Source organism: Heteronotia binoei, chromosome 4, assembly GCF_032191835.1.
Source record: "Heteronotia binoei isolate CCM8104 ecotype False Entrance Well chromosome 4, APGP_CSIRO_Hbin_v1, whole genome shotgun sequence".
Classification (NCBI taxonomy): domain Eukaryota; kingdom Metazoa; phylum Chordata; class Lepidosauria; order Squamata; family Gekkonidae; genus Heteronotia; species Heteronotia binoei.
The window spans coordinates 112,970,517-112,985,052 of NC_083226.1; the positions used below are offsets into that span (position 1 = coordinate 112,970,517).

General features: G+C 40.2%; 1 protein-coding gene across 4 annotated transcripts in view; it reads right to left on the bottom strand.

Annotated features, from left to right (window-relative positions):
- PAM (peptidylglycine alpha-amidating monooxygenase) overlaps window positions 1-10,830 on the bottom strand; it is a 207,482-nt gene extending 196,652 nt beyond the window's left edge. For 3 of the 4 annotated variants that reach the window (XM_060235639.1, XM_060235637.1, XM_060235636.1), the window contains exons 1-2: window positions 10,471-10,830; window positions 8,817-8,937 (exon numbers count right to left, since the gene is read on the bottom strand). In XM_060235639.1, coding sequence (XP_060091622.1) covers window positions 8,817-8,937; window positions 10,471-10,562 — 213 coding nt within the window. In that variant the 5' untranslated portion in view covers window positions 10,563-10,830. The remainder of the gene's footprint in view (window positions 1-8,816; window positions 8,938-10,470) is intronic. The other variant, XM_060235638.1, reaches the window with a different exon arrangement.
- Between the last annotated feature and the right edge of the window lie 3,706 nt (window positions 10,831-14,536).

Consider the following 14,536-nt stretch of genomic DNA (forward strand, 5'->3'; position numbering starts at 1 on the left):
TTCTTGGCTGCGGAGAACATCCTCAGTGGCGTTGCAGCTGGAGCACGCGCTCTGACCTTGGCTGCTGTGCATTGAGTGAGGCCAGGGCTGCTGGAGAGCTGCTATTTCTAGGCTGGAGGGGGTGTGGTGAAAGGGCAATAGGTTTGTGGATGTGCCCATTGTTTGGTGGGGCTTCCTAGAAGGGTAGTGATAAGGAAACTGGATGTTGAATGTGACCATTGTTCCGTGTTAATTGCTGGGAGGGTTGGAAGGGGTGTTAAGATAAGGAAGATTGTTGTTGACTGTGCTGATTGTTCTGTGGAATGTGCTGATTGTTCTGTGACTTCCTGCAATTTATAGTCTGTAGGGTGTTTTGCAGAGCTGGGTACCAAGATTGGTGGATGGAAATGCCTTCTTCCTTTCCGTTAAAGTTGTGCTGGTGTTTGTAAATCTCAATAGCTTCTCTGTTCAGGTGGGTATGATAATGTGAGGCCGTAGAAAGGACTTCAGTTCTTTCAAAGTGGATGACATGGTCTCCTTCTTGAAGTGCATGTTCAGCTACAGCTGATTTTTCTGGCTGAAACAAGCGACAGTGTCTCTTGTGTTCGGTGAGGCGGGTGTTGATACTGCATTGGGTAGTGCCAATGTAGACTGCACCACAGGAGCAGGGTATTTTGTAGACTCCAGGGGTTGAAAGTAGATCTCTCATATCTTTGGCCGAGCGCAGCATGTAGCGGATCTGTTGTGTGGGTTTGAAGACTGTGTCAACATTGTGGCGTTTGAGAATTTTGCCAATGCGGTCGGTGACAGATTTTATGTAGGGCAGGAAGGCTGTACCTACATTTGTGTGTGGCTCGGGATTTGATGTGGATGGTCTCTTGGGATGGAGGGCTCTTCTAATTTCTTGTAGGGAGTATCCATTGGCCTGCAGTGACTGGTTGAGGTGGTGTAGTTCCTGCTGGAGTTGGCTTGGTTCACAGATGCGTGATGCTCGGTGGATGAGGGTTTTTACAACTGTACGTTTTTGGCGAGGATGATGATTGGAATTCTTATTTAGATAGCGGTCAGTGTGTGTGGGTTTCCTGAATACAGTGTGGCCAAGTTTTCCATCATCTTTCCTGGTAATGAGGACGTCAAGAAAGGCAAGTTGACCATTGTTTTCTTTCTCCACGGTAAACTGGATACGAGAATGGACTGAATTCAGATGAAGGAGAAAGTTATTCAAAGCAGCCTCTCCATGACTCCAGATGGCAAAAACATCATCCACATATCGGAGCCAGCAACGTGGTTTTAGGAGGGCAGATCTTAGTGCTGTATCTTCGAAGGTTTCCATGTAAAAGTTAGCGATGACAGGGCTAAGGGGGCTTCCCATGGCAACTCCATCAATCTGTTCATAAAAGTTATTGTTCCATTGAAAGTAGGTACTGGTGAGCATGTGGTGGAATAGGGCAGTGATGTCATCAGGAAGTGCTGTAGTTGGACAAGGGTTTCTTTGATGGGAACCATAGTGAACGAGACGACATCGAAGCTTACTAAAAGATCGCTGGGTTGGAGTTTTAGGGGTTTGATTTTTTCCAGAAAATGTGATGAGTCCCTGATGTAAGAGGTAGTGTTGCCGACAAGGGGTTGAAGAAGGCCGGTCAAGTGTTTGGCTATGGCGTAGGTAGGTGAGCCGATGGCGTTGACTATCGGTCAAAGAGGAAGATTGGGTTTGTGGATCTTAGGGAGGCCATACAGTCTGGGGGGCAGAGCTTCAGACTTTCTGAGCAGGCGCTGATCCTCAATCGGTATTGAAGAGCCTTTGATGAACAGATTTGTTTCCCGAAGTATTCTTGTGGTGGGGTCGCAGCGAAGTCTCCTGTATGTATCTGGCTTGAGAAGGTCCTGAATTTTGTTATGGTAGTCTTCTGTACTGAGAATAAGATTCTACAAACCCTAATGCCCAAAAGCCCGAAAGATTCTACAAACCCTAATGTTACCAGCCGTGAAAACCTGAAATCTTTGATCCATTCAGTTTCTTTATTCAGCAAATGTCTCATTTGAGTTTGTAATATAGTAATCTCCCATAATTTTCTTTTTCCCTGGCCTTTTTCTCAGTTCCCCTTCTTTTTTCTTTATCATATTTTGAATGTCTAATCTCTGTTTTTCTTTAGTTCTTTTATCATTATTTAATGTAATCATTATTTAATGTAATCAGTATCCCTCTCATTACTGTTTTATAAGCGTCCCATGCCATCTTAAATTCTATATCATCTTTATCATTTACTTGAAAGAAAGCTCTTGTTTCATTTTCTAGAAATGTCACAGTTTCTTTATTTTGTAACAAATCTTCATTTATTCTCCATCTTCTTGATTTTTTTTTGCAGTTCTGTAATCCATAATATTGGGTTATGATCAGCACTTATCTTTGGTAAAATCTCTACTTTTTTAGTTATAAGGCCCAAATCTTTAGTACCCCATAACATGTCAATTCTGGGAGAAGTGTTATGTCTCGCTTAAAAAAAAGTATAGTCTCTTACTTCCGGGTTAAATTTTCTCCAGATATCTTCCGAATTTTCTTGTTTAACCAGTTCAAAAAAAGATTTTGGCAGTTTTCCTTCCTTGTTATTACTTTTTTTGCCCAGATCTATCCATTTTGTTCTATATTGTTCCGTTAAAATCCCCCATCATCAATATCTGGTCATAAGTCACTTCATCAAGCTGTCGGGTAATATCTTTGAAAAAAGCATCTTTTGCGCCATTTGGTGCATACAGTCCTAATAACGTTTTCTTTGCATTTGTTATTATCTCTACTGCCACGTATCTTCCATCCTTGTCTTTAAATATCAATTTTGGCTCTAATTGTTGATGAATATAAAAAATCATGCCCCTTTTCTTTTGTTCTGCCAATGAAAAAAATTCCAATCCTAATTGTTTATTCCATAAATATTTGTAATCCTTTTGTTGTATATGGATTTCTTGTAAACAAATTATATTACAATTTTGCTTTTTAATCCAATGAAATGTTGCTTTTCTTTTTTGCAGTGAATTTAGTCCATTTACATTCCAAGATAATAATTTGTAATGCATCATGGTGGAAAGTCTTTATTCTGTTCATAAAAACTACACAGCTCATGTGCATTCGTAATTGTAATCCTTCTTCCATGTAGCTCAAAACTCAAGCCTTCAGGTATTATCCATCTGTATCTTGTTCCATTAACATGCAGTTTCTCTGTCAGTTTCTTGTAGGTTACCTGTCATTTATCACTTGTCTTGGCAACTCTTTCATTAGTCTAACTCTACTATCTCCTAATGTCAAAATCTTTTGAAAACTTTTGTTCAAGAATTTCCCTACCATTTCTTTTGTCATAAATCTTATAACTACATCTCTTGGCAATTTTTTGTTCTTGGCATATGATGAATTGACTCTATACATATAAACATACATATTTCCAGTCCCTTCAGGATCTTCCTCCAAGAAGTCAGCAATTATTTTCACAATATATCCCTTTAAGTCAGTTCATTCCTCCTCAGGTACTCCTCTCAGACGAATTTGGGTTTCCATCAGTCTGCAGTCGTGGATTGTCACCTTCTCTTGCAGCTTTAACAATGTGGAAGCATGCACTTTAACTTTCTCCTCTACATCCTGGACTTTTTCCTTAACCACCACCACCTCATTTTTAAAGTCTTCCATTTCCTTTTTAAGGTCTCCAATGTCTTTTTAAAGTTCTTTTTTACAAGCCGTTAACATCTTCTCGACTCCTTTCATTATCCTAGCTTCCATTGCTTCTAGTTGGTCTTGCATTTTTTCCAAGGAAAGAGCTCTTGCACATGTTGCTTTTGATTCTGACATTAAAATAACCCACGAACATTTACGCTTCTTGAAATCCAAATCCAAATATCAGATTCAATAGTTTAAAACTTGCGCTTCTAAATGAGCCTAATTTCGCTGTTCTTTAATCTTCCTAGGCTCCAATATTAATTTTAAAAATTTTATTTTTCTTCAAAATGGCGAACGCAATTTCTTTATGGTAAAAAATCCTAGTGTAGGCCTTCTTCTTGTTTGTCTCTCTTCTCTTATTACTTCCTTCTTTGCTAGAAATGAAATCACATTTTCAATGGTATCCAAATCTCACGATCTTTGTTAGACTCTCTTCCCTTATTACTTCCTACTTTACTAGGCACCAAGTCTCGTTCTCAATGATATCCAAATCACACGATCTTTGACGTACTTCCTGTTTTGCTTGTAGGAAATGCAAAACTGTGACGATGGTACATTATTCACTGACCGCAAGTAATCCAAACAATAACTTCTTTCCCAGTTTTTAGCAATATTCTTATTTTAACAAAGTCCAAAGTTCAATCTTTCTTTTCTTCTTCTTCCCCTCTCTCTAAATCACTCCTTCCCACCTTCCAAATTTATTTTGTTTGCTTTAAAAAAGTTCCGGAGTGAAAGATTGTAATCGGTACCTCTCCGCAGATATCCAGCTTAACATCTATCTTTCGAACTATCAGATGTTCACCAGTTCCAAAGAAGATTAGGATCTTGCCAAGCTTATGCCAATTGAATGGCTCTGAAAGTCTCTGTAGATGATGAAGCCCCACTCTTCTCCGGGGGCCCCTCAAAGCCTCAAAAGAGCCCCCAACGGAGCTCTCTATCAGCCAAGGTAAACCCCCTCTGAGTTCTTATGCGTATCTTGGACAAATCTCTAGCTGAGAGATGTAGGTAGAAGGCCAGAAAGAGCGTTTTCCTACCCCAAACAGAGGCTTCAGTCTGTCCCCGTTAAAGAGACAGGTCAGCTCACCATTTCCCTAATCCCGGAAGTCAGGAAAACCTGGTCCTGACCCATGTCTACGGAGAGTCCATTCCATGTCTTCCACTCCCTGTTGATACGAAGAGGATCTGATGAGAATGTTGTCTGGGTACAGGAAAACAGAAATGACCTGAGTTCTCAGATGTACAACTAGTGAGACTAGCTTCTTGATAAATATTCTCAGAGCTGTCTTGAGACCAAAGGGAAAGGCCCAATATTGAAAATTATTCCTGTTGTAGGAAAAACTTAGGAATCTCTAATGAGATTCCCAAATCAGGATGTAAAAATAAGCCTCTGTCAAATCTACTGATGCCAGAAAGTCCTTCTTTTGAATTGAGGAAACAATAAGCTTGATAGTTTTCATCCAGAACTTTCTTTTCTTGATCTTTCTGTTTAACCACTTTAAGTTTAGAATGGTTCTCATATCCTCATTCTTCTCTGAAACTTTTAAAAAATGGGCAGATCCCAGATAACTTTTCATCTTCAGGGACCCACTCCATAGCTCCAGTGTCCAACAGATGCTGGATAGCCTAGAGAAGTAGCAGATGTTTCCTTGGACAATTGTTTGAGAGCCAGTTTGGTGTAGTGGTTAAGTGCCTGGACTCTTATCTGGAGGAACCGGGTTTGATTCCCCACTTCTCCACTTGCACCTGCTGGAATGGTCTTGGGTTAGCCATAGCTCTAGCAGAGTTTGTCCCTGAAACAGCAGCTGCTGTGAGAGCCCTGTCAGCCCCATCCACCTCACAGGGTGTCTGTTGTGGGGGGAGAAGACATAGGATATTGTAAGCTGCTCTGAGTCTCTGATTCAGGGAGAAGGGTGGGGTATAAATCTGCAATTATTCTTCTTCCCCGAATTGTATAAATCTGATTGGAGGGATGCCACTCAGTTCCAGCAAGTAACCATTTGAGACTGGGCTCAGTACTCACCAGTCACCTATGAATTACTTCCAAAGATCTGAAAAAAACTGAAATCATCCTTCAATGTTTGATGGGACAGACCAGCTGTAGCTGTCATGCAAATGAGCTCTTTTGGGTCCTCACATGACCTGGCTGGCTGAACTGTGCAAAAAAAAAAAGCTGGAAGCACTGAATTTCTTGAATTGCCAGTGTCCACTGGAAGATATAGGAGGTCAAACACCAGAGCTGAGTTTAGGTTTGGAGAAGGAATGAAAGAATTTATTGGGCTTGCTTCCCTCTTATGCAAGGGTAGAGCCCTCTTCTTATCTTTATCCTCTACCAGGTATCTGTTCATCCCATCCCTGAAAGGTGAACACCTTTGAAAGGAACACTAGACAGCCAAACTTGAGAGGAAGAGTCAGCGTCCCAGCTGTGGAGTCAGGTGTTGCATCTAGCAATGACATTGGATATCATGGTCCTGGCTGACAAATGGATTGCATCCAGTGATGCATCTGCAGAGAAGGCTGCCACTAGGGCAATCTTCTTGAGCTCATCTTTAAGCTCTTTGAGGATATCATTACCTGCTGCCAAGAGGTCTGAGGCCCAGGAGTAGACTGCCCTGGAAGAAAAGCCCCTCCCCATTCAGGAATCACAAAGATCAGCAACCCTGCCTGCCTCTGGGGAGCAAAAGAACAACACTAACTGCAAACCCAACCTTGTTAATTTCATTGCCTCTAGGGAGAAGCCTCTTCCCATGTGTTCAGATGGCCCCACCCTGGACTTCTGGGGAATTCAGATGTTGCAACAAACTATAGTTAGAACAAGCCAGAAAAGAGGAGAGGGGAGTGAGAAACATGTTCTCAACCTACTAAAGTATGGATTGATGAATCAGGAAAATTACATGTGAATCAAGATATTATTATTCCCTTCTGCACTCCAGGAATAGCAACATTTTATTCTAGAAAAAAATCAGCAGACAACAAAATCAATTGCTGCTAATGCCAAGGAGAATTTTAACCATTATGGAGACTACTCCTCCAAACTTATTATAATATTATAACTAACTTCTGATTTAGAGTCCGGAGCTGCAAAATATTTCTTTCACAGTTTATAAGATTATTTGGACCTTTGCTTAGTATGCTCTAGTTGCTGATATGAAGAATGCTCCCCCCCCCCCCGCTTCTCCTTTATCAGCACCAGCCATGGAATGAGTGATGAGGTAAAGGGCCAACCAGAACTAATGACTATCTCCCCAAGATCCTCCTCCGCAGCATAAGAAGGGGACTCAATAATGTATGGTGCTTTTCCCTAGAACACCAAACCCCACAGACTTTACTGGGATGTCAACAGGGGTTGTTTTTTAGAAAAATAGGTGGTGGAGCTCATCCAGGGATTGTTATGCAGCTGCACCCCCTATTCAATGGACAAGGTGGGAAGGAGGAGGTGGAACTCTCAGTAAGGTTCAGGAGCTGTGCTCCTGTGAGCTCCCACTGAATCCAAGGCCTGGATGTCACAAACATCTTTCCATTGTCCGTCCAAACATTTGGGTTTTAAATTTACAGAGGAAAAAAATTACTTTCAGAGTCCTGGTTGTAGGTTCATTTTGCTTCTGCAGCAATGAAACTGAAACAGCTAGTTCCAATCATAAATTCCAGCAAGTGCTCCCAATAACCAAAGCCCTTGTTTCTCTTCCACTTCTAGAAGTGCTGTCTGCAACAATGAGTCATCTCTTCTGCTGCAAAACAACATCCTATTCTTGTCATGCCTCTAAGCCCTTTAAAGAAGAAGAAGAAAAAAAAAAGGGGGGGGGAGTTCTCTTCTTTAATCACCTGCTTAATTCCTATTTACTGACTGCTTTATCCAGGACTTTGATGCACTGCAGAGCTCCTTAACTATTAACATACTAAAACAAAAACAATAATAGAAACCATGCAAATTTAAATAGCATTAATTTCTAAAAGTCACAATTCAGGCTTAGTTCAGGATGTAGATTACTTTAATGTATCTTTATGTCTATTATTTTAGCACAAAGAAGGCACAGTCCTGGTTAATATTCCCTGTTTAGATTTTACTGCATCACCTAAATGGTACATGACAAACTACAAGTCCAGTGAAATAAAACAGGAGTCCAGAGGCACCTTAAATGTAACTAAATTTATTCTGGCATAAGCTTTTATGAGTCAGAGTTCACTGCCTCATATTTTCAAATTACACAAACAGTGCCACATAAACTCACAGTGTTTGTGACAAAGTATATTGTCAGCATTTAGGATCAGGGAGCACCCCTCTAAGCAGCTCATGGAAGAAGTCACTGGCCATCATCAAACCTTCCACAATTCAAACACAGATGCATTCTAGATTCAACATGGCACAAGATGCATGAGCTATTCCAGTACTGCATGTGGGGTCAAGAACTAGATGCAGACTATTTGAATTGTACCAAACAGAAAATGTCAACGTCTACATCACCTATCACCTTTTTGAGAAGCTGGGAGGAAGAGGAAAAGCTGAATCTAAGTCTTCCCTTTTCTGTCAAACAGGTGACCAGTATATTTAAAGCAGACAGTGACAATCAGGGCTCACACCCAGAGTCCTGGAAAATCTATGTATAATGCTGCCTGTAGAGTTAGCACAAAGTCTTGTAGAAATACATTTTTAATCATCAGTAAATGTTCTTGTTGCATAGTTTGTGCCATAGAACAAAAAAGTGCAATGCGGTTTATATTACTAAGATTCATATCATAGCATGCAAAGTAATGGGTCAACTCATAGCAATTCACATTGCTCTTCAGAGTTGCCACTCCTCTGATTTACTGAGCATTCTATAGAAAATTTAGAAATTTTAACTACACAGCATTTTAAGGTTGATGTTTTTACAGATTCTTGATGGCAGGATTCACAGCCAGCAAAGCACTTAGGTCAGTTTCTTAACTGAGTCCCACTCATGACTAGATGAGCACAAGGTTCTCTACTGTTGGGCATCAACAGGACAAAGTAATAAAGCTCCTCTCCACACACCTTACCCCTGAAGAAACTGTAAAGTTGTCACAAGACAGAAACATCAAGTGTGATTTCATTTGCAGAAAGATTTGCTTACATAAGCACAGCCACAGAATTGTTATTGTTCAAAAGGCAATATATTCTCACCTGTGTAGGTGTCACTCCTGGCATGCGAATGTCCAATGCGAAAACTGATATGCCTAGAGGAACCAGCTGTCTGTTGCTGCCAAGGCATTCATTAGACTGTGACCTAGCTGTGTCCTTATACCTAAAATGACAAAGAAATGAGGATTCGACCGATGCCCACTCGACCGCATTGACTAGCCTGCAGGTAATGAACTTGCCCCTTACAACTCCCAATAAGGTCCGGGTGTCGGTCCTAATAGAGGGCACGCCATGCCTAATGGAGCTGGACTTGGTCTCCTCCAATCCTGGCCAGTTAAACTTCCCGCCACAGATCTTAATAGGCGGGGCGTGTTTGGGAGCTACATCCGGGGACCAGTGGACTTCCACTGACCTCCTCCGTAGCGTCCGCTGTGTTGTAATTTCAGGCGTAAAATGCGAGACACAACAAGGAGGAACAGGACATGTCTATCATATGACTAGAAAGTTCTGTGGGTGATAAGGCTTTTGATGTGGGTCAAATAATATACCAGTTTTTTTTTTTAAGTAATACTTCAAAATTGGATTTGTAAGGCTTACCATAGTTAGGTATGAACAGGTCCCAAATTTACAATAAAAGGGCTTTATTTTGTTTTTTAAAGTAATGCTTCAAAATTGGATTTGCAAGACTTACTATAGCTAGGTATGCACAGGTTCCAAATTTACAATAAAAGGCATTTAATGGAGAACTAATTTTTTTTGCCACTGTTGGCTGCTATACCTTCTCCTTGGAACACATTAACAAAATGATAACTCCTTCACTATGTCAATGTATAGTAGAAATCCCAATCCATTTCTAGTATAAAACTTGAACAAGTCCAAGAAAAAACAATATAGAACTCATCTCTAGAACCCTGTTAAGGTGGTAGTTAGACCATGCATGATTACTATATTACTTTGGCTAATACTGAGCCTGCTACAGTGGGAAGGGCAAGATATAAATCAAATAAATAGTAATAGTAATAATAATAATATTCAAATGCCAGCATAATTTTTTAAACAAAAACCGTATAGGAGGTACATCCAGCAAAAGCAAAAAGCACAATTTAAAAAGGCAGATGTCTTTTATCTTCTCAGCAGCATCAGAAAGACATTTGATGCCAATACTTAATATATCTATGGATAAATATTTGATGTGGCAATTACAGGAACTATGATGCATATACAACTGTATTGTCTTGTGAGCAAACACAGCTGACTTTCCTCTAAGAAAGCATTTGGAAATGCAAGCAGATATATTCAAAAGGCTAATCAAATAAACTGATGCTCTTTAAAAGACATTTCCAACCAGGAACAGAAGAGAATTTCTATGGAGAACTTTTGTATTTGTAAGTAATTTGCCAAGAAGTCTATCAACCTAAAATCTACAAAGAAAGTTATTATATTGGAGCATAAGGAAAATTATACATTAAAAAATAGGAAGAGTGAACAATTTCAGTGACTGCTATTGAAATTTACCAATAGTAATTGCAAGCAGAAATTCAAAACTGGGCATTTCAACTTGAATGTAAACTACACAGAAATGCCTTTTGCCTACCATGTAAAAAGACTTAGAAGTAAACATTATTTTTAAAAACAAGACCGTGTCACTAAGTGGCATGCACTGATAAGCAATGTAGATCTCTCCTGCAGAACCCACCTCTTAAAGACAGAAAGCGGACTTCTGAAAGCCAAACAGCTGTTTTGAAAAATAAGGAACAATATTAGCAGGTTGTTAACGAGGCCAGCCATGTCCACCCTGCTGTTCCTGACCCTATTAAGGAAGCAGGAAAAGGGCAATGCTGCTCTATTGGCTGTGATCCTGACAATTAGGCAGCAGTGGTACTATCAATTTGCTACTTCATTATGATGTTCTTTGCAGGCATTCCACAGTTTTTGACAGACCATCTGTCTTGGAAGTTGATATGCCCTAAATCAGAAAGGTGGGATGATTCTATGCTGTCTTCATTTAGAAGAGGCAGAAGTAGAGAAGGGTGTGGGGTGAAGGCAATCCTTCAGATTGGATGTTCTGTACTGAAGCCCAGTGAAAGAAGCAGCAGAAGCCACACTCCTGACTTTTTCCAATCCAGTTTACTGTCAAATATCCAGACTGCTTGTCAATCCATTCCACAGTCAAAGAGGCTCCAAGTGACATCACAAAAACTCATGTTGCTCTTCGTTCAGAACCTGTAAAAACAGAAGAGAATGGATGACTAACACATTAGAGCACTAGGCCTTAGCAAATCTTTGCTGAGGTTTCTGAACACAATGATAGTTCCATGAGCTTTAGTCCAGCTCCAAAAAAGAGGCATCAATTTAGTTGATGCCCTCTCTTCCCTCTTTCATTCTTACAAAAATATTATACAGACAAATTAGTAGTAGGTAGTCATATCAGTTAGTAATAAAATTCCCAAATCATGTAAAACTTTTTATTAGGACCAAACAAAACATAAAACAACACATAAGCTTTCAAACTCTGCAGAACTTTCCAACAGCCTGGATAATGAAAAGTGAAAGGGGAGAGATGTTTACGACATAATGAAAAAGCCATAGCCTGATGTTTTAAAATGGAATACAGAATGTGCCACAGATTAATTAGATTGACAGTATTGGGTGCAAACAGGCTTCAGAATTCACAGCTCTGACAGCATCTGTCCTAGCAGCTAAAAAGCAAGCTGATCCTCCATCTAATTCAGTTCATTTTTTACCCTTCTTTCTCTTAGCCTTTTAAACCCCCATTCGTTTTCTCAAAAGACATATCAATGTTCACATGTCCAGTATTTATATTACTTTACTACTGGAATTAACCAATGCTTAGCATGCTAGAACAGTGGTCCCACTTTTTTGAGCTTTTGGATACTCCTGGAATTCTACTGTAGGATACGAAGTCAACTACAAAATGCCAAGGGAGTGAAGTTATGCATAACTCTTCAATATTTCCAACAGAAGCTCTACTTAACTGGACATCTTTTTATATGAAATACTGTTTAACAGGGGGGGTTGTTTTTTTTTTAAAAAAAAGCCCAGCAGGAACTCATTTGCATATTAGGTCACACCCCCAACATCACCATTGTTTCACACAGGGCTTTTCTGTAGAAAAAACCCAGCAGGAGCTCATTTGCATAATAGGCCACTCTCTCCCCCCCCCCATGCGTTCCTGCTCAAAAATCTCGCTGCTGTTTAATAAGATTTTCTTGTTTACACTCAGTTCCTCTACAATCATGTATTGAAATTCCTTGTACTGTGGTGTTTTTTTCTTGAATCTGCACAGCAATCAGATCTCCAATGACCAATCAGAAACCTTGCTGGGCAAAAGCTCACAGGCACAACATTGGGGACCCTAATTGCAGAAACCTTCAAACAAATTTCTGAATGCGTGTTTATCAGTCTATTATAACTTCACTAGACTAATATTTAACCATAGTTGGAATATTGACACAAATACGTACAGTGCAGAAGCTAAAAAAAAAAAGGATCTTACCAAGGTCAAGTTTTATTAAGAGAATTTCATTATGTATGAATTACATAAAGTTAGGTACTTCTGGAGAAAACAAGTGACAGAAATTGTTCAGAGAAGCTTGCAATTTATTTTAGACATGTTACCAGGAAACTATAGAATAAAACGAAATAACCAATGAGGATAACAAATACACCAACAAGATTACATGGAGAATGAGGATAACAAATAGACCAACAAGATTACCACAAACAGATAATCAGAAGAGCTGTGATATCAAAAATAATCCAATCCGCCTATGTCAAAATTCTTGTATAGCATCAAATATTGAGTTTTAAATTGTTATTATTAAGTTTTATCGTTTTTAAAATTGTAACTGAAATTATGGTTTTAACATGACTGTTAGCCGCCCTGAGTACGCTTGCGGAGAAGGTGGCATATAAATCTAAGGTTAAATAAATAAATGGTTGTTAATGTTCATTGCATATTAATGTTGATATGGCGGTTTTGCTTTCAGTTATAATAGATACTCCAAAGGGATACAGCCAATAAATGGAGAGACATAAATAAGATCATGTATAAAGACTAGGAAATTATTTTGTCTTACCGTCCTTGAAAGCCTGTACCACTTTTTAAGGAACTAAGTATTTATTCCCTAGTACTCATTTCTGTTAGTGTCTGCTTATATAATAAATATTAAATTTGCAATCCTAGAGATTTACATCTGTGTTTTCACATGCAGAACTACAATATTCTATGATCAAAACTTCTCACCCAGGTTGTCAACTATTTGCCTCAACTGAGTAGATGCCTGAACTGTCTACAGCAGCAATAAAATGAACTTGGAAGTTCTTAAAGAAATGATCAGAGAACAAATGCAAGCTGTGCACCTAGTGTAATACTTCTGTCCATTTAAGCTTCTTTTGTAGGTTTCCCAAACCTCCCGCTCTGGCAGGAGACTTCTGGGTTCGCAGCCTCATCTCCCGCTCTTCAAAACTCTGGAAGCGGGGGTGGAGGGGGGGGGGAGAACATACCTTTAGGCTTCATGTTGTAGAGCTCCTGAGCCGTTTGCAAAATGTCTGCCCCTTTAAGGCTGGGCAGGAAGCAGGAAGCAGAAAGGGCTTCTGAGAACGGCCCCTCCCTTTCTTTGCTTTCGTTTTCACAGGAAGTAGAGTTGTCCGGAGGAAGATCTGGTAAGTGTGTGTGTGAGAGAGGGAGGGGGCAGGGGATTCCCTAGTTTGGAGGCCCTTCCCCCCTTTAGAAAGCGTGGAGGGGAGGGAAATGTCTACTAGGCACTCTATTATTCCCTATGGAGAACGATTCCCATAGGGAATAATAGGAAATTGATCCGTGGGTATTGGGGGCTCTGGGGGGGCTATTTTTTGAGGTAGAGGCACCAAATTTTTAGTATAGCATCTAGTGCCTCTCCCCAAAATACCCCCCAAGTTTCAAAACGATTGGACCAGAGGGTCCAATTCTATGAGCCCCAAAATATGGTGCCCCTATCCTTAATTATTTCCTATGGAAGAAAGGCATTTTAAAAGGTGTGCTGTCTCTTTAAATGTGATGGCAAGAACTCCCTTGGAGTTCAATTATGCTTGTCACATCCTCCACCCCCAATGTCTCCTGGCTCCACCCCCAAAGTCCCCAGATTTTTCTTTAATTGGACTTGGCAACCCTATTCTTTTGGAACATAAAACAAGCACAAGAAATATAAAATGGGTTTTTAAACATGTGTGCTTTTTTTTCTTTTAAACAACATTCTAAACTGCTGTTGAAGTGTTATCTTCAACATCACATAAATAAGGAAGCAGAATATAAGTGGCTAGATGGCAAGAGCAGGTATCACTGAAAAACAGGCCTGCCAATCCAAAAGTAACCCTGTTATAAGAGAGAGCCAGTTTGGTGTAGTGGTTAAGTGTGCGGACTCTTATCTGGGAGAACCGAGTTTGATTCCCCACTCCTCCACTTGCACCTGCTGGCATGGCCTTGGGTCAGCCATAGCTCTGGCAGAGGTTGTCTTTGAAAGGGCAGCTGCTGTGAGAGCCCTCTCCAGCCCCACCCACCTCACAGGGTGTCTGTTGTGAGGGAGGGAGATAAAGGAGATTGTGAGCCGCTCTGAGACTCTTCGGAGTGGAGGGCGGGATATAAATCCAATATCTTCTTCTTCTTCTTCTTGTTATAAGTCCTGAGAAGCAGGGAGGGACATTGCTGCTAGTTGTAACAACTGAGGGTGTTTTGTGTTTTCCCTTCTTGTTTCCAGGTATAA